The following is an 18795-nucleotide window of genomic DNA, read 5'->3' on the forward strand; positions in this document are numbered from 1 at the left end:
CAAATAAATTCATTAAAAATCCTACAATGTGATTTTTCTGGATTTTTTTTCTTCTCATTTTGTCTGTCATAGTTGACGTGTACCTATGATGAACATTACAGGCCTCTCTCATCTTTTTAAGTGGGAGAACTTGCACAATTGGTGGCTGACTAAGTACTTTTTTCCCCCACTGTAAAATGTGTTTATATAGCGAATGTGTGCCCACTCTGGCATGTGCACTCTAGCCAACAGCTCGTGTATATACAGTGCGGGTATAGCTTACATTATGATATTATTATGGACAAAAGAGCAAGATTTATTTGTATTTGTCAAACGGCAGCCAAGCTTCGATCATCATGTCACCAGAATAAGACCCTCGATATTTATTGGAAAGGAGCATCAAGCTCATCACCTTGCACTTTCACCACACTGTGAAGTTCATAACTTATTTCATCTGTAGCCTAATAAACTGCATGCTTTCCGAGTCATAGTAGGAGAGGACCACAGATGTCATCACGTGACTCCAGGGTTACTTCAATATGATGGTTATTATATCAATATTTGCGCATAAAAGCATTTCCACCGCCATTTCTCGCATAATTTATTTTACAGACACAAAAAGATCCGTCCTTGTCTAGTGTATTTTGTTTTGTCGACATTTGCAAAGTTTACTGACAAGCAGGAGTGGAGAAGTATGATGTATTTATTTCAGCCTTGAGAGAATGAATGCGCGGTTTGGGACTGTCTGTAAAGGTGGCAGTGCTATCTTTATCAGCATCATAAAAGCTTATAAAAAATATGTTGGGTCATTTTAACAGATTTGTATTTTCTTATAACCGGTCAAACTGATGTAATTTGGAAATCTGTCCCATTTTTTTTTTGGGGGGGGGAGCTATTCCATTTTCTCCCTGGTCCCTAAACGTCTTTGCTGCGTGAGAGAAGCAGAGATGAAAGAGGAAAGTGAAAACAAACTACCGATATCAACTAGATTCTATCGATTTATGACATCATTCTGGTGAGCAAGGGTTTGTTTAGTCTTCTACGGCAACAAGTAATGACAGAAGAAAAGCGGCATGTTTCTAATAATAGACAACTTTATAAAAAAATAGCCTACCAAAATGTTGGAAATTATAAGCAGAATCTAAAAAGACCTGTCAAAAAAAGCTAACAAACAGCTGACCTGCGCGGCACTAATGTGCGCACCCGAAGCTCTTGCTAGCAAATTAGCAGTCTCAGTTATTCAATTGATATTATCTTTAACAAACCAAACATTGAAATACTGTTATGTAAGGTAAAGTAAAAATCCAAACAGGTCCGTGCATCAATACCGGTATATAATAAAATATGGTTTACCAACCAGCCCTACTTCAGGGGGAAGCTGGTTCCACAATTGGGGCGCCAGGACAGAGAAGAGCTTTGACTGGGCTGAGCGGGAGCTGACCCCTGTAGGGGTGGGACGGCCAAGAGACCTGAGGTGACAGAACGGAGTGCTCAGGTTGGGGTGTAAGGTTTTGAGTTCAGCCTGAAGATGGGGAGGGTCAGTTCCCCTTGCTGCTCCATAGGCAAGCACCATGGTCTTGTAGTATGTGAGCTTCGACTGGAAGCCAGTCATGCACCAGATGTGGATTTCTGGTTGGCCGAGGAATGAGTTGCCTTGCTCTGGGCTTGTGTTCAAAAACTGTCTCCGAGTAGGATTGCTGATCTAGGATTAGGTCCTCCCTGTCCATAATCTCATTCATTATAAAAAGACTAAACTGATCCTAGATCAGCACTCGTACTTTGAGGCCCTGGTTATTTTAAGAGCTCTTTTAGGCTAGTGTGTGCATGTGTCATTTGTCGCTGAATGAGCAGATTATAATCATCGGAGCAGCGGAGCTCTTAAATCTGCAGTGCCACTCTATTGATGAATCCCAAATGGCACCCTATTCCCTATATAGTGCACTACTCTTTGGCACTATATAGGGAAAAGGGTGCCATTTGGGACTCATACTATGTCCTGGGGGCTTCATTTACCTTGCATCTCATCCACAGTGCCACTGCTGCTAATTTTGGTTCCATACAGACTGCAGAGAATAGAGAATAGCAGCTGGAGAATATAAATAGTACAGTCTTTTCAAAGCATTATATATTTTGTTAGCATTCTGCTAACTACCGTCTGTTCTAGCCAGGGGACTCTGAATAAGGTCTGTTTTGAAGTGTGTCCCTTTCAATAGATCACATTCTGAGTTGGGACATATTTGTAACCTGGATAGAGAGAGAGAAAGAGACAGAGAGAGCAATTTGGTTCCATTGTGGAAAACCAGAGGTGAAAGAAAGGAGTTGTAAATGTACAGTACTGGTGTGTTACAAATGGCATCCTATTCCAACTAGACCCATTTCCCGGCCGTGTCATGAGAAGTTGTGAGCGCAGTTCGGAATCAAAAAGCTCTGTTTACCTAGCAGTGGATACGATCACGTTCAACTTCAAATGCAACTCATTCAAGTTAACAAACATGTAATCAGATACCACATCACAGATGTCATCAGAGGATTGATTACCTACTGTAGCAAGCCAGCCAGGCAAGGTAAAATATCACAAATAGAGATGGGTAAATCCAGAAGAATAATATACTTGTTGAACAGCGCTATAGCCATCAGTCTTGTGTGTTTTTATGGTAATCTCTCACTCACTGTTTGTCAAGGTCACGACTTAAGCGTTAGCTATCCTGCTACATAGGTTTTTGGTACGGGGATGCGCGCGCATCCCTCAAATGTGACGTTTGCTTGTAAACAAAATAATTGCTATATGATGCACTACTTTTGACCAGGGCCCTTTTGGGTGTTATTTCAGACACAATCACAGTCTATTTGCCCTTCATTCTTCCCCCTCTTCTCCCTGGCTGCAGCACATAGTTAAGTGTCATGGCAGCACTCTGCTACCCCAGTTCCTGGGGATGTACCGTGTGGGTGTGGAGAATGAGGAGACCTACCTAATCATCATGAGGAACATGTTCAGCCACAGACTGGTGGTGCACAGGAAGTACGACCTTAAGGTGAGACTGAGAGAAAAATACACACACACACAGTACAACATCAAGATGAGGGAGATGGACACACACCTAGGGTTGCAAAATTCTGGTAACTTTCCAAAAATTCCCAGGTTTTTAGAAATCCTGATTGGAGGATTTCTTTCTGGAAAACCTGGGCATTTTGGGAAAGTTACCAGAAGTTTGCAACTCTAGTCACCTGTTGTATAATGCTTGTACACCTGTAGTGTTCTGTAATGCTTGTTCCATAAGCTACTTCATGATTTACACTCATATAATCCCTGACCTTGCCTATTAAACTCTAATCTTATTGCTACTCAGGGCTCTCTGGTGTCTCGTGAAGCAAGTGGCAAAGAGCGGGTAAGGCGACTAAGAATGTGTATCTCACCCAACCAACCATACATGTGCCTTTCTTAAGGACTAGTCCTATTAGCCACCCACAGTAGTGTTGCACAGTATACCGAAAGTTCTGAACTTTTTAGATCCTAGAACATTAAAAAACGGTTTGGTACTAGAATTTTTCATACTTTCGGTACTTCTATCATATGCGTCTCACGTCGTCTACTGATTGAGAGAGGATCAAGTCTATAGGCGATGTCCCCTTATAGCACGATCCACTGCTAGCTCTAGCATGTCCTGAGGAACCACTGCACTCACTGGGAGTCTGGGCTATATCATGTTAGCTCCCCACTCATGCTGTACAGACGCAAACACACTTCAATAATGAGACACGGCATGTAGAAATGTTACAACTGTTAATTACTGTTCGCAAAACAATGTCCTTTACAGACTAGAACACTTTACAATGCAAGAACAGAAGATACCGGTAGCATCCAACTTTCCTTGCTAGCTTACAGATGACGCTAACATCAAATCACTACCCTAGTACTTTGATACCATAATGCAAAATATGCTGATTTCAAAGCTGATTGTCACCATAAAAACATAGTCATTAACCAGGTTTCCATCCAACCTTTTTATGTCCACAAAACAAAATACGCTAGACAAGGTGGGATCTTTTTGTGTTGGTAAAATTAATAATGGGAGAAATGTTGGTGGAAATGCTTTTATGCACAAATATTGATATAATAACCATAATATCGAAGTAAACTTGGGAGTCACATGATAACATGTTCTGTGGTCCTCCCTCTACGACTCGTCGGGAAAGCATGCAGTTTATTAGGCTACAGATGAACTAAATTATGATGAACTTCACAGGGTGGTGAAAGTGCAAAGTGATGAGCTTGATGCTCCTTTCCAATACATATCAAGGGTCTTATTTTGGTGACATGATAATCGATGCTTGGCTGCCATTTGGCAAATAAAAATCTCACTCTTTTGTACCTAATCATAATCTCATCATGTAGGCTATATACGTGCTCTCAAGTCAACAGTGTGCAGATAGCGCTGTTGGCTAGAGCGCACGGGCCAAGACCAGAGTGGGCCCACTCGCTATATAAAACAGGAATGTTTTGTGAGAGAACCATCAGTAGAGTTGAAAATGCGATGGAAACCCATTTAACCGCCAAAGGTATTTTTATGTGCACTATGTCATCACGTAGAGCCTTTTATCTGCAACAAGTCAATTTGATGGTGGGAAAATTTGCAAATTGTTTTTAATGCAGATTTTAGAATATTCACATGAAGATCTGTCGCCAATTGGATGGAAACCTCGCTATTGCCAAAAACATTATTAATTCACTTCGTCTCCCTCGCCTCAGTCACATCTCTCCTTCTCACTGTGGGTGTGAATGATGTCATTAGGTCCTACAGAAGGTGCACACTGTGATAAAAGAAGACATTGCTTCTTCTATGTAAATGTTGATTCATCTGGATCCCCATGAAATCAGCCAAAACATGCTCAAAAAGTCAACGCATGCACACACTCTTATTGAATATGCATTCATCTGTATTGTGAATAGGCCTAGGCTACATCTTGATTTACCTGGTTTATCAATAGATTTAGCATTCAAATAAATGATTACCATTATGTTATATTGGTAAAAACTAAGTCAAATTGATTGTATGATTCAATTAATTCATTAATTACAGTGTTTCCCAAACTCTGTCCTCGGGACCCCAACGGGTGCACGTTTTGGTTTTTGCACTAACACTACACAGCTGATTCAAATGATCAAAGCTTGGTGATTAGTTGATTATTTGAATTAGCTATGTAGTGCTAGAGCAAAAACCAAAATTGGGTCCTGAGGACAGAGTTTGGGGAAACTCTGCATTAATGCATACATGGAAAAATTTACATCAAACATTTCAAATGTAATGATATTGAACTCAAAAGATCTGTCTGGATCAAGTGCCATTCTGTGACTTTGGCTAATACACCTTTATTTATGGTATCATTTTGGTATCGAGTATCGTGATGGTATTGAGTATCGTGATACTAAACCTGGTATTGGTATTGAAGTCAAAATTCTGGTATCGTGACACTAACCTACAGTACATGTGACCCACCACCTTGATTCTGTCCTATGTAGCAAAATTTGAAATTATGTTTTTTACATTGGATAAAAGTAAAGACTCTGAGCTAGAAAATTGTATATCATCAGTTGAGGAACAATGGGGTTGATTAAACTGTTGATAAACTTGTAACCCCACTTTTGAGAAAATGGCCCGTGAATGTTTTGGTACACCAACTGGATAGCTCTTCTTTGTCTACACCCATTCAGCATTGTTCACACCCTCTTAAGCAATAGCCCCACCCATCTCTTTAAGGATTCACATGTGAGGCCATGTGCTAAACAGAGTGAGTAAGGTAGTGTAGTAAACAACCAAAGATTATGACTAAAAGTGGTGAAAGTAGTAGCAAAAAGTAGTTGTGAAAATACACTATCTAGTCCTTGGCCTATATCCTAATCTGATTTTGGTGCAGGTCATATTGTTCTTCACATTACCGTCTCTGGTAAACACACTATATCAACTAAAATCCACATTTATTTGTCACATGCACAGGATACAGAAGGTGTAAACTGTACAGTGAAATGGTTACTTGCATAGTGGAGTCTTTTGTTTAGACCCATAATCCCAACCCGTACTACCATGCATGAATCTGCAGGTAGCTAAAGCTAACCAACTAGGTTCAATGTTAGCTAGCGAGCTAACATTAGGCTAAAACAGTACAAATGGCTTTCTGAGGTACAAATAATATTACTACACAGCTCATACAAGTAACGTTAGCTAGCGAGCCAGCCAGCTAACGTTGGCTAGCTAGCTAACAAGTACGCTTTTATTTGGTAGCCTAAACACCCAGGGTTCGCACAAGGTGCTTGAGGTGCTCAAAGTATTTGAATTTGGCACTCTGAAATTCTAGTACTGGAATACCTTGAAAATCAGACATTTTCTCAAGTTGGTACTTGAAAAGTACTTGAATTAAAATGAGAGGAGAACAGAAAATGATCAAATATGCCTACCTCTGCGAATGAGTGGAATCATGAATGATTCATGCATGCTTGTTATGTTCGCCTGCGCCCTCGGATTTGCCTTGTTAGCAGTGCATTCATTCACTCTGTCCAACGGGAAACTCAGCCCACGACATAGGCCGAGAGGTGAAATTAACTACCTCAGCCCAGACCTATAGTGGCAAGTGGCAGAGAGACGCTGCTGACAGTGTCAACAGACATCCCCCAAACAAAAAACCCTTGACTCTCGGAGAATAAGTGTACAACTGGTAAATAGACGCTGATATTTCAGTCAGATGTCTAGCTCTCTAGGTAGCTCAAGGGCTCTGGCTGTTAGCCAGGTAGCTAGCTATAACTAGCTACCTAGAAGGATGAAGTTAAAAGCTAACGTTGAACGGAGCCTGACCTCAGCAGGAGCAGTAGACTTAAATTAAGCTAGCTATAATCAAAAGATGGGCTGCTATAACATCTCATAACATAATACATTTTCTTTACAGAGAGTAGTGAGACAGACAGTGGTGAGTCAGGCTGGAAAGGAGATACACAGAGAGAGGTAGCATTGATACAAGCAGGGAGAGAGGTTAGTAGTGCAGTGGTTCCCAAACTTGGGGTCGGGTCCCCTAAAATGTAAATATACTGAACTAAAATATAAACGCAACATGCAACAATTTCAAAGATTTTACTGAGTTACAGTTCATATAACGAAATCAGTCTATTGAAATTTAATAGACCCTAACATATGGATTTTACATGACTGGGAATACAGATATACATCTGGGCCTCAGGATCTCATCACAGTATCTCTGTGCATTCAAAATGCCATCGATAAAATGCAATTATGTTCATTGTCCGTAACTTATGCCTGCCCATACCATAACAGCACCGCCACCTTGGGGAACTCTGTTCACAACGCTGACATCAGCAAACCGCTCGCTCACACGATGCCATACACGTGGTCTACGGTTTCCAGGCCGGTTGGACATACTGCCAAATTCTCTAAAACGACATTGGAGGCAGCTTATGGTAGAGAAATGAACATTCAGTTCTCTGGCAACAGCTCTGGTGGATATTCCTGCAGTCACCATGCGAATTGCACACCCCCTCAAAACTTGAGACATCTGTGGGATTGTGTTGTGTAACAGAAATGCACTTTTTAGAGTAGCATTTTATTGTCCCCAGCACAAGGTGCATCAGTGTAATGATCATGCTGTTTCATCAGCTTCTTGATATGCCACACCTGTCAGGTAGATGGATTATCTTGGCAAAGGAGAAATGCTCACTAACAGGGATGTAAACAAATTTGTGCACAAAATTTGAGAGAAATAAGCTTCTTGTGCATATGGAACATTTCAGGGATCTTTTATTTCAGCTCAAGAAACATGGGACCAACACTTTACATGTTGCATTTATATTTTTGTTCAGTGTAGGTCCCCTGAGAGAATCTTATCAAACACAATAATAACTTATTTCTCTTCAAATGGGAATAGAATACATTTACATTTTAGTCATTTAGCAGACGCTCTTATCCAGAGCGACTTACAGTTAGTGAGTGCATACATTTTCATACTGGCTCCCGTGGGAATCAAACCCACAATAATACAACATTTTAGAGTAAACTACACTGTTAGAATTCACTTATGTCATTATGTGTTGGGACAGCCTGTGGGACCTAAACATTTGTGAAATATAAAGACAATTTAGATATAAGACAATTTCATATTATTATCATGTACACTGAACAAAAATATAAACTCAACATTCAACAATTTCAAAGACTTTACTGAGTTACAGTTCATATAAGGTAATAAGTCAACATCATCAGAACGTAAAACAAAAGTCATTAACCGGTTCACATGCTTCTAAAATAACGGTTCTATTCCGGAACAGTATGGATCACTTCCATTCCCGGTTCTGATTCTGTTCTTTGAAAAATGTATTTATTTTGTGGTTCTGTTCCCTGAACCAGTTCCAACCCCTGGTTCTACCTGATAATTAATTGCACCCACTTGGTGTCCCAGGTCTAAATCAGTCCCTAATTAGAGGGGAAGAACAAAAAAATGCAGTGGAACTGGCTTCGAGGTCCAGAGTTGAGTTTTAGGGGCCTATTTCCTCCATATAATCATGAATCAGTTCACTTGACTTGCTTGGGAAAGTTCTCATGCGTCTGTTTCAATGTTTCATAACGGTCCCTCAGGTGAAAGAGCTGCCCACCTACAAGGACATGGACTTCAGAAACAACATGCAGAAGGTGTACGTGAACGAGGAGCAGAAGGAGAAGGTCATGGAGAAACTCAACAGAGATGTGGAGGTAAGGTGACCTCCACAGATTTAGAACTAGAATTCAGTCTATTTCTATGTTGACTTCTTCAGTTCTAGAACATGCCCTCCTATTCTATTGAGTCTACCACAAGGTGGCAGTAGAAACATTCTAGCTGTTTGTTACCATTATACCACCATCTCCATCCATAGTAATCGTTTGTGTGTGTCCTGTTCTGTAGTTTCTGGTCAAGCTAAAGATCATGGACTACAGCCTGCTCCTGGGTATCCATGACTTGGGGCGGGCTGAGCGGGAGGAGGAGGAGGGAGAGGAGCCCTCCAATGAGGAGGATGGGGAGACTGAGAATGACTTGACGCAGGCCCCTAACGTGGGCTCCTACGGAACGTCTCCTGAGGGCATCGCTGGCTATATGGCCTCCTGCAAGCCCCTGGGGCCCGGGGAGTTTGACCCCTATGTGGATGTGTATGCCATAAAGAGTGCCCCTGGTAGGTTCAAGGGAAAGTTGGGAAATTACAGGGTTGGGTCAAGTCAATAATTTTAAGCAATTGGATTCTCAATTTACCTACTGAATTTTTAATGATTTTTAAATGGAATTGACTCCAATCCTGGATTTACAGTTACACTGCAATTTGGGTCATTTGGGGTTTTAAGCAGTGACTTTATTCAGCATCTGGTCTGTTTTCCCTCCTCAGGAGCCCCTCAGAGGGAGGTGTACTTCATGGGTCTGATAGACGTTCTGACACATTACGACACCAAGAAGAAAGCTGCTCACGCTGCCAAAACTGTCAAGCATGGGGTGAGTGAAAAGGGCGAAGGGAAGAGGGTTAGGGTCTGTCCTATTAAACATAATTTAGATTCAGAATGCTAAGGATATATTGGAAAATTAGCTTTTCATTTAGCAACACCTTTCATTCGCCTTATGATGTAAGATACGATGAGATACTCAGTGCATACTGTGCATTACCGCTTTTTCGAACATCATTCCCTATTAATCAATAATTGAAAGTGACCTATTCCCAATGCAATTTCTTGTTTTCCATGGTTTCGATGTTGTGCTGATCACATCTCTGGGATTAAAGAGGGTTAAGGGTCTCCCATTAGAAAACAGTGCCTTCAGAAAGTATTTACACCCCTTGAATTTTTACATATTCTGAAATGTTTACTAATTTAAAATGAAAAGCTGAGTCAATAAGTATTCAATCCCTTTGTTATGGCAAAATAAAATTGCTTAACAACATGATCTCTGTACCCCACAAATACAATTATCTGTAAGTTCCCTCAGTCAAGCAGAGAATTTCAAACACAAAGACCAGAGAGGTTTTCCAATGCCTCGCGAAGAAGGGTACCTATTGGTAGATGGGTAAAAAAAAAAGCTGACATTGAATATCCCTTTGAGCATGGTGAAGTTATTAATTACACTTTGGATGGTGTATCAATACACCCAGTCACTAAAAAGATACAGGCGTCCTTCCTAACTCAGTTGCCGGAGAGGAAGGAACCCGCTCAGGGATTTCACCATGAGGCCAATGGTGACTTTATAACAGGTACAGAGTTTAATGGCTGTGATAGGAGAAAAATGAGGATGGATCAACAACATTGTATACTGAACAAAAATATAAATGCAACATGCAACAATTTCAAAGATTTTACTGAGTTACAGTTCATATAAGGAAATCAGTCAATTGAAATAAATTCATTAGGTCCTAATCTATGGATTTCACATGACTGGGAATACAGCTATGCATCTGTTGGTCACAGATACCTTTAAAAAAAAGTAGGGGCGTGGATCAGAAAACCAGTCGGTATCTGTTGTGACCACCATTTACCTCATCTCCTTCGCATAGAGTTGATCAGGCGGTTGAATGTTGTCCCACTCCTCTTCAATGGCTGTGCGAAGTTGCTGGATATTGGCGGGAACTGCAACACGCTATCGTACATGTAAATCCAGAGCATCCCAAACATGCTCAATGGGTGGCTTGTCTGGTGAGTATGCAGGCCATGGAAGAACTGGGACACTTTCAGCTTCCAGGAATTGTGTACAGATCCTTGCGACATGGGGCCATGCATTATCATGCTGAAACATGAGGTGATGGATGAATGGCACAACAATGGGCCTCAGGATCTCGTCACGGTATCTCTGTGCATTCAAATTGCTATCGATAAAATGCAATTTTGTTCGTTGTCCGTAGCTTATGCCTGCCCATACCATAACCTGACCGCCACCATGGGGCACTCTGTTCGCAACGTTGACATCAGCAAACCGCTCGCCCACACGACGCCATACACGTGGTCTGCGGTTGTGAGGCTGGTTGGGACGTACTGCCAAATTCTCTAAAACGACGTTGGAGGCGGTTTATGGTAGAGAAATTAACATGAATTTCTCTGGCAAAAGCTCTGGTGGACATTCCTGCAGTCAGCATGCCAATTGTACGCTCCCTCAAAACTTGAGACGTCTGTGGCATTGTGTTGTGTGTCAAAACTGCACATTTTAGAGGGGCTTTTATTGTCCCCAGTACAAGGTGCACCTGTGTAATGATCATGCTGTTTAATCAGCTTCTTGATATGCCACACCTGTCAGGTGGATGGATTATCTTGACAAATGAGAAATGCTCACTAACAGGGATGCAAAATAAATTAAATAAATACGCTTTTTGTGCAAATGGAACATTTCTGGGATCTTTCATTTCAGCTCATGAAACAATGGACCAACGCTTTATGTTGCGTTTATATTTTTGTTCAGTGTAGTTACTCCACAATACTAACTTAATTGACAGAATAAATAAAAAAAGGAAGCCTGTACAGAATAAAAATATTCCAAACCATGCATCCTGTTTGCAACAAGGCACTAAAGTAATACTGCAAGAAATGTGGCAAAGCAATTAACTTTTTGTCCTGAATACACAGCCTCGTCTCATAAACTAGACGTAACATAGTAAATATAAATCCGAGACACTCAAAGTAGTATGTTACATTTGGTATGGTTACATAAGACAGATGGTAACTTAAGGCAAAAACTAAAGTAGGGTGGTTTGTCGAGATGGATGGATGGGTGGGCGTATAACGCGAACCCAAAGGTTGCGAGTTTGAATGTCATCACGGACAACTTTAGCATTTTAGCAACTTTTCAACTACTTACTACTTTTTAGTTACTTTGTAACTACTTAGCATTTTAGCTAACCCTAACCTTTAACCTTTAACCTAACCTCTAGCCTAGCTAACGTAGCCACCTAGCTAGAATTTGTAACATATCATAGGGTTTGAAAATCCGTAACATATTGTACGTTTTGCAATTCGTAACATATAATACAAATTGTAATTCGTAAAATATCATACGAAATAAGTGATGGACATTCACAAATTTAATACATACCATACGAAACGTAACATATCATACTAAGTGGAGTGTATTGGATTTACATACAGAATAATATGAAATGCTCTGAGACCAGGTTGGAATACAAAGTGTTATGTTTGGGGCAAACCTAATACAACACATTACTGAGTAGCACTCTCCATATTTTCAAGCATAGTTGTGGCTGCATCATGTTATGGTATGCTTGCAATCGTTAAGGACTCTGGAGTTTTTCAGGATAAGAAAGAAATGGAATGGAGCTAAGCACTGGGAGATGAATTCACCTTTCAGCAGGATAATAACCTAAAACACAAAGCAAAATCTTTACTGGAGTTGCTTACCAAGAAGACGGTGAATGTTCCTGAGTGACCGAGTTACAGTTTTGACTTAAATCTTCTTGAAAATCTATGGCAAGACCTGAAAATGGTTGATCAACAACCAATTTGACAGTGCTTGAAGAATTTTCAAAAGAATAATGGGCAAATGTTGCACAATCAAGATGTGGAAAGCTCTTAGAGACTTACCCATAGAGACTCAGCTATAAGCGCTGCCAAAGGGGATTATAAAATGTGTTGATTCAGGGGTGTGAATACTTATGTGATATATTTTTCAATTTCAATACATGTTCAATAATGTCTAAAAACATGTTTTCACTTTGTCATTATGGGGTATTGTGTGTAGATGGGTGAGATTTTTTGTTGTTGATTTAATCCATTTTGAATTCAGGCTGTAACAACAAAATCTGGAATAAGTCAAGGGGTATGAATACTTTCTGAAGGCGCTGTATCTTATTTGTTAAACTATAACTGGAAAATTAGCATTTAATTGATACTTTTCATTCCCATTATATGAGATGCTCATTCTGACGTGTACCCTTCTCTATACCTCTGTCTTCAGGCTGGTGCTGAAATCTCCACTGTCCACCCAGAACAGTATGCCAAGCGATTTCGGGATTTCATCTCCAACATCTTTGCATAGCAGGACATTATAACCACCACCGGTACAACCAACCTTTTCCCATTTAGAATGGATGGTTTTTATGGTTCTTTCTCTTTTACTTTTGTTCTGGGACTTTCTGCCTTTTTTTTTTAATGTACATTTATATCATGAAACATTGACCCCAAAAAGGCAAACACACAGATCATGTTAGTTTGATCTCACACCTGACTGTTTCCATTGTTGTAATGTATTACTGATACATATTTATTTTTAGATTTATAAGATGAATGTGATTCCATATTGATAAGCACTCTGACTGACTTTGTAGCAAAAGGGTACTTAGGCTAATACTGCTGCTTGTGTCCTCATAGAGATGTTACACTGAAAAGGATTGATTAGACTTAAAGGGACAACCTAGGATTGATACATGGACCACTTTGTTGTTGTATGAGTCCCAGATTGCCCCTTTAACCCAGTCAGTTGAAATCCTGGGTTGTGTCCATTAGGCACCAAACAGAAGGAAACTGAGTGAAACTGGGAGGTGCAGTACTACCAATGACTAGGTACTAACTACCTGAACTTGTCCAATAAGAAATCATGGTTATTTACGTGCTACTGAACACGACCCTGGATTGGTCGGATCTACTGAATGTACTAATATAACTGGACATGGGAACATATCATTGTAGTGAACCCTACAGTAAATATCAGAGCAATTTGTCTCAAAGGGAAAGTCTTGTGGGATTTGCCATGAACGTCCCTCTTCATCATCTCACATTGGATCATATGGAGCATTATGCTATCATGACTGGACTTGGGACCAGAGCCCATTGTTGGACTGACAATGTCCTTCTCAACACCTTTTGGTGCCTCAAACTGAGAATAATCTTTAAAGGACTTCTTAAGAATCAATGTTATGGGGAATAAGTCTGTTTTTTGTATAATCATTCTAACTCCCTCTCACACGTTGTCATACCAAATATGTTTGCTTGACAATGACAGCAATGGACCAAGCTAGAATAAAAGATTAGTAGAGATAGATGATGGTCTATGCTTGGTCAGATTTGACTACTATTATTATTATTATTATTATTATTATTATTATTATTATTATAACGTATGAAGAGACTCCACAGAAGAACTAGCTTGGGTATTATGTGTTACTCATAAAATATAGCACTACATTTCAGCTGCTTTATGCCATTTGATTGCCTTAAAGATGTGATGAGTTTTCTAGTATAGAAGTTGAATACACTGACAGGCTGAATAGTTACAGTATGGGGAAGTGAAGCCTTGTAACCATTGTGATCATTGATTGCACATCTTGTATTTTTGCAAATCAGCTTTTGGATAAAAATATATTTTACAAAGATTTTCTGAAATGTGTTGAATATTTAAAAAAAAAAGATTTTACATTACAGCAGTCACACAAATATCTCACTTTGTGTGTGGTTAGTGGTACAGTTGATAGGGGTGTGAGTTTGGTTAGTGGTACAGTTGATAGGGTTGTGAGTTTGGTATTTTATTAGGATCCCCATTAGCTGTTGCGAAAGCAGCAGCTACTCTTCCTGGTATCCACACAAAACATGAAACAGAACATTAATAGACAAGGACAGAACTACATACATTTCAAAACGGTACACATAGCCTACATATCAATACATACACACAAAATATCTAGGTCAAATAGGGTAAAGGCATTGTGCCATGAGGTGTTGCTTTCTTTTTCTGTTTGTTTGGTTAGCGTTACAGTTGATAGGGGTGTTAGTTTAGTTAGTGGTACCACTAGAGTTATTTGAGTTTTACGCTGGCCACAGATAACAGGCCTGAGCCCAACACACGGACTGGAGGAGGTCAGGAGCCATAATTCTGCTGACAGACCTCTTCCTGTTGCTTTAGGAAAAGAGAGGAATTGACTACTCTTAACAAAGGGAAGCAAGCAGGATGGGCAGACTAAGGAGAGAAAATAATATCAGCCTTAAGCTAACAGAAATGCTGACAACCCAGAGAGGGGAGGAAGTTGGAACACCGCGTTCAGAACACGTCCCATGAGCCTCAGGCAACACAAATGTGGTCCCTGTGCTGCTCCTTATCACTCCGACCCCTGGAAGACCGGGGTGGCTGTGGTCCCTGTGCTGCTCCTTATCACTCCGACCCCTGGAAGACCGTGGTGGCTCTAGCCACTAGAACTTTTCAACAGAACAATAGTGCTGACTGCTCCTTCATTTCATTTGATGTATTTAGCAGGATAGTCCACTTATTAACAATAGCCAGTGCTTTACAGGGAGCCCTGAGTCCCATAAAATCAATGAAAACATAGAAATTAAGTGGAGCTGATTGTGAGAACTGAAGTTATTACAGCACAAAAGCACCAACTTAGTTGACCCAATGCTTTGCCAAGGATGTCAAGTGGTTTCCCAATGTTGAGATCATGTCCTTTGCTTTGTCACCTAACCTGACAGGTGTTGATGACTTAATGATCTAACTCACTGTTTCAATGGGAAAACTGACTAGGGGTGATTCCCGCCCAAATTCATAGCACTAGATCATAGGTCGGCCAAAGGATGATGTTAATGCTACGAAGCTTTCGGGAAATACACCCCTTCTTAGGCAGATTAAACAATCCATTGAAATGTTGTCAGTAAAATCATTGCCTACAACTGGCTGTGCAGAGTAGCTGCCAAGCTGCTGTTGTTGAAGTAGTGATTTCAAAGTGGGTGCTGAGACGAACATCCCAGACGGGGAGAGATGGAGGGGCGTTCAGGTAAAAGGGCTCTCTCCCTCAGTGAGGTTTGATGTACCACAGGCTTCCTATGTCCCCCTACTCTCTCTGCCATTCGTCACTCCTCTACGGCTAAAGGGGCTTCCTGGGTTATGTGGCTGTTTTTTGGGTTTATCATACAGCCCCACTCATACCAACTAAACTGTGTTTTTACAGACGTTTCATCTTAGAAGACAATTGGTAGAATGATGGTTTTGTTGTTCGCCACAATATATGGACAGAGACATTTGGAAAGTATTCAGACCCCTTGATTTTTTTTTCACATTTTGTTATGTTACAGCCTTATTCTAAAATGGATTTTTAAAAAAAATCCCCCTCATCAATCTACACACACTAACCCATAATGACAAAGCAGAAACAGGTAAAAAAAAAAAAACTGAAATATCACATTTCCATAGGTATTCAGACCCTTTACTCAGTACTTTGTTGAAGCACCTTTGGCAGCGATTACAGACTCGAGTCTTCTTTGGTGTGACGCTAAATAAATAAACCAAAGTAAAAAATAAAATACAAAGTAACACAATAACATTTTTTTACATTTGAACATTTTAAGTCATTTAGCAGACGCTCTTATCCAGAGCGACTTACAGTTAGTGAGTGCATACATTATTTTTGTATTTTTCATACTGGCCCCCCGTGTGAAACGAACCCACAACCCTGGCGTTGCAAACGCCGTGCTCTACCAACTGAGCTACATCCCTGCCGGCCATTCCCTCCCCTATCCTGGACGACGCTGGGCCAATTGTGCGCCGCCCCATGGGTCTCCCGGTCGCGGCCGGCTACGACAGAGCCTGGATACGAACAAGGATCTCTAGTGGCACAGCTAGCACTGCGATGCAGTGCCTTAGACCACTGTGCCACTCGGGAGGCCATAACATAACAATAACAAAGCTATATACAGGGGGTACCGGTACCGAGTCAATGTGTGGGGGTACAGTTTGTCGAGGTAATTGTACATTTGTAGGTAGCAAGTAGCAGCAGTGTAAAAACAAATAGGGGGGGTGTCAATGTAAATAGTCCGGGTGGCCATTTGATTAATTGTTCAGCAGTCTTATGACTTGGTGGTAGAAGCTGTTAAGGAGCCTTTTGGACCTAGACTTGGCGATCCAGTACCACTTGCCGTGCGGTAGCAGAGAGAACAGTATGACTTGGATGACTGGAGTCTTTGACAATTTTTTGACACCGCCTAGTATATAAGTCCTGGATGGCAGGAAGCTTGGCCCCAGTGATGGACTGGGCCGTACGCACTACCCTCTGTAGTGCCTTGCGGTCGGAGGCCGAGCAGTTGCCATACCAGGCGGTGATGCAACCAGTCAGGATGCTCTCGATGGTGCAGCTGTAGAACATTTTGAGGATCTGGGGACCCATGCCAAATCTTTTCAGTCTCCTGAGGGGGAAAAGGTATTGTTGTGCCATCTTCACAACTGTCTTGGTGTGTTTGGACCATGATAGTTTGTTGGTGATCTGGACACCAAGGAGCTTGAAACTCTCGACCCGCTCCATTATAGCCCCGTCGATGTGAATGGGGGCATGTTCGGCCCTCCTTTTCCTGTAGTCCTCGATCAGCCCCTTTGTCTTGCTCACGTTGAGGGAGAGATGTTGTTGTCCTGGCACCACACGGCCAGGTCTCTGACCTCCTCCCTATAGGCTGTCTCATCGTTGTCGGTGATCAGGCCTACCACTGTTGTGTCGTCAGCAAACTTCATTATGGTGTTGGAGTCGTGCTGAGCCACGCAGTCGTGGGTGAACAGGGAGTACAGGAGGGGACTAAGCACGCACCCCTGAAGGGCCCCCGTGTTGAGGATCAGCGTGGCAGATGTGTTGTTGCCTACCCTTACCACCTGGGGGCGGCCCATTAGGAAGTATAGGATCCAGTTGCAGAGGGAGGTGTTTAGTCCCAGGGTCCTTAGCTTAGTGATGAGCTTTGTGGGCACTATGGTGTTGAATGCTGAGCTGTAGTCAATGAACAGCATTCTCACATAGGTGTTCCTTTTGTCCAGGTGGGAAAGGGCAATGTGGCGTGCGATTGAGATTGTGTCATCTGTGGATCTTTTGGGGCGGTATGCGAATTGAAGGGTCTAGGGTTTCCGGGATGATGGTGTTGATGTGAGCCGACCAGCCTTTCAAAGCACTTCATGGCTATCGACGTGAGTGCTACGGGGCGGTAGTCATATAGGCAGGTTACCTTCGCTTTCTTGGTCACAGGGACTATGGAGGTCTGCTTGAAACATGTAGGTATTACAGACTCGGTCAGGGAGAGGTTGAAAATGTCAGTGAAGACACTTGCCAGTTGGTCTACGCATGCTCGGAGTACACTTCCTGGTAATCCGTCTGGCCCCGCGGCCTTGTGAATGTTGACCTGTTTAAAGGTCTTGTTCACATCGGCTACGGAGAGAGTGAAGCATAAAGGGCATTTCGCTTGTTTGGTAGGCTCGCGTCACTGGGCAGCTCACGGCTGGGTTTCCCTTTGTAGTCCATAATAGTTTGTAAGCCCTGCCACATCCGACGAGCGTCAGAGCCTGTGTAGTAGGATTCAATCTTAGTCCTGTATTGACACTTTGCCTGTTTGATGGTTCGTCTGAGGGCATAGCAGGATTTCTTATAAGCGTCCGGATCAAGGATCTCTCTGTACTTTGCTCCGTTCAGCTTACCCTCCATCCTGTCTAGTCTACCAGTCCCTGCCGCTGAAAAACATCCGCACGATGCTGCCACCACCAAGCTTCACCATAGGGATAGTGCCAGGTGTCCTCCAGACATGATGCTTGGCATTCAAGCCAAAGAGTTCAATCTTGGTTTCATCAGACCAGATAATCTTGTTTCTCTTGGTCTGAGTCCTTTAGGTGCCTTTTGGCAAACTCCAAGCGGGCTGTCATGTGCCTTTTACTGAGGAGTGGCTTCTGTCTGGCCACTCTACCATAAAGGTAGTTTTTTATTTTTAATACATTTGCAAATCTGTTTTTGCTTTGTCATTATGGGGTATTGTGTGTAGATTGATAAGAAAAAAACTTTTTTATCCATTTTAGAAT

The 18795-nt window shown here is 41.6% G+C and overlaps 1 protein-coding gene across 1 annotated transcript in view; it reads left to right on the forward strand.

Moving 5' to 3' along the window:
* Nucleotides 1-14359, forward strand: part of LOC121537932 (phosphatidylinositol 5-phosphate 4-kinase type-2 gamma) — a 31608-nt gene extending 17249 nt beyond the window's left edge. The window contains exons 5-10 of the mRNA XM_041845602.2: nt 2865-3011; nt 3327-3365; nt 8613-8726; nt 8917-9181; nt 9389-9492; nt 12946-14359. Of these exons, the coding sequence (XP_041701536.1) occupies nt 2865-3011; nt 3327-3365; nt 8613-8726; nt 8917-9181; nt 9389-9492; nt 12946-13026 (750 nt within the window). The 3' untranslated portion in view covers nt 13027-14359. The remainder of the gene's footprint in view (nt 1-2864; nt 3012-3326; nt 3366-8612; nt 8727-8916; nt 9182-9388; nt 9493-12945) is intronic.
* The last annotated feature ends 4436 nt before the right edge of the window (nt 14360-18795 follow it).

The sequence above is a fragment of the Coregonus clupeaformis genome, chromosome 24 (assembly GCF_020615455.1).
Source record: "Coregonus clupeaformis isolate EN_2021a chromosome 24, ASM2061545v1, whole genome shotgun sequence".
In the NCBI taxonomy this organism is placed as follows: Eukaryota; Metazoa; Chordata; class Actinopteri; order Salmoniformes; family Salmonidae; genus Coregonus; species Coregonus clupeaformis.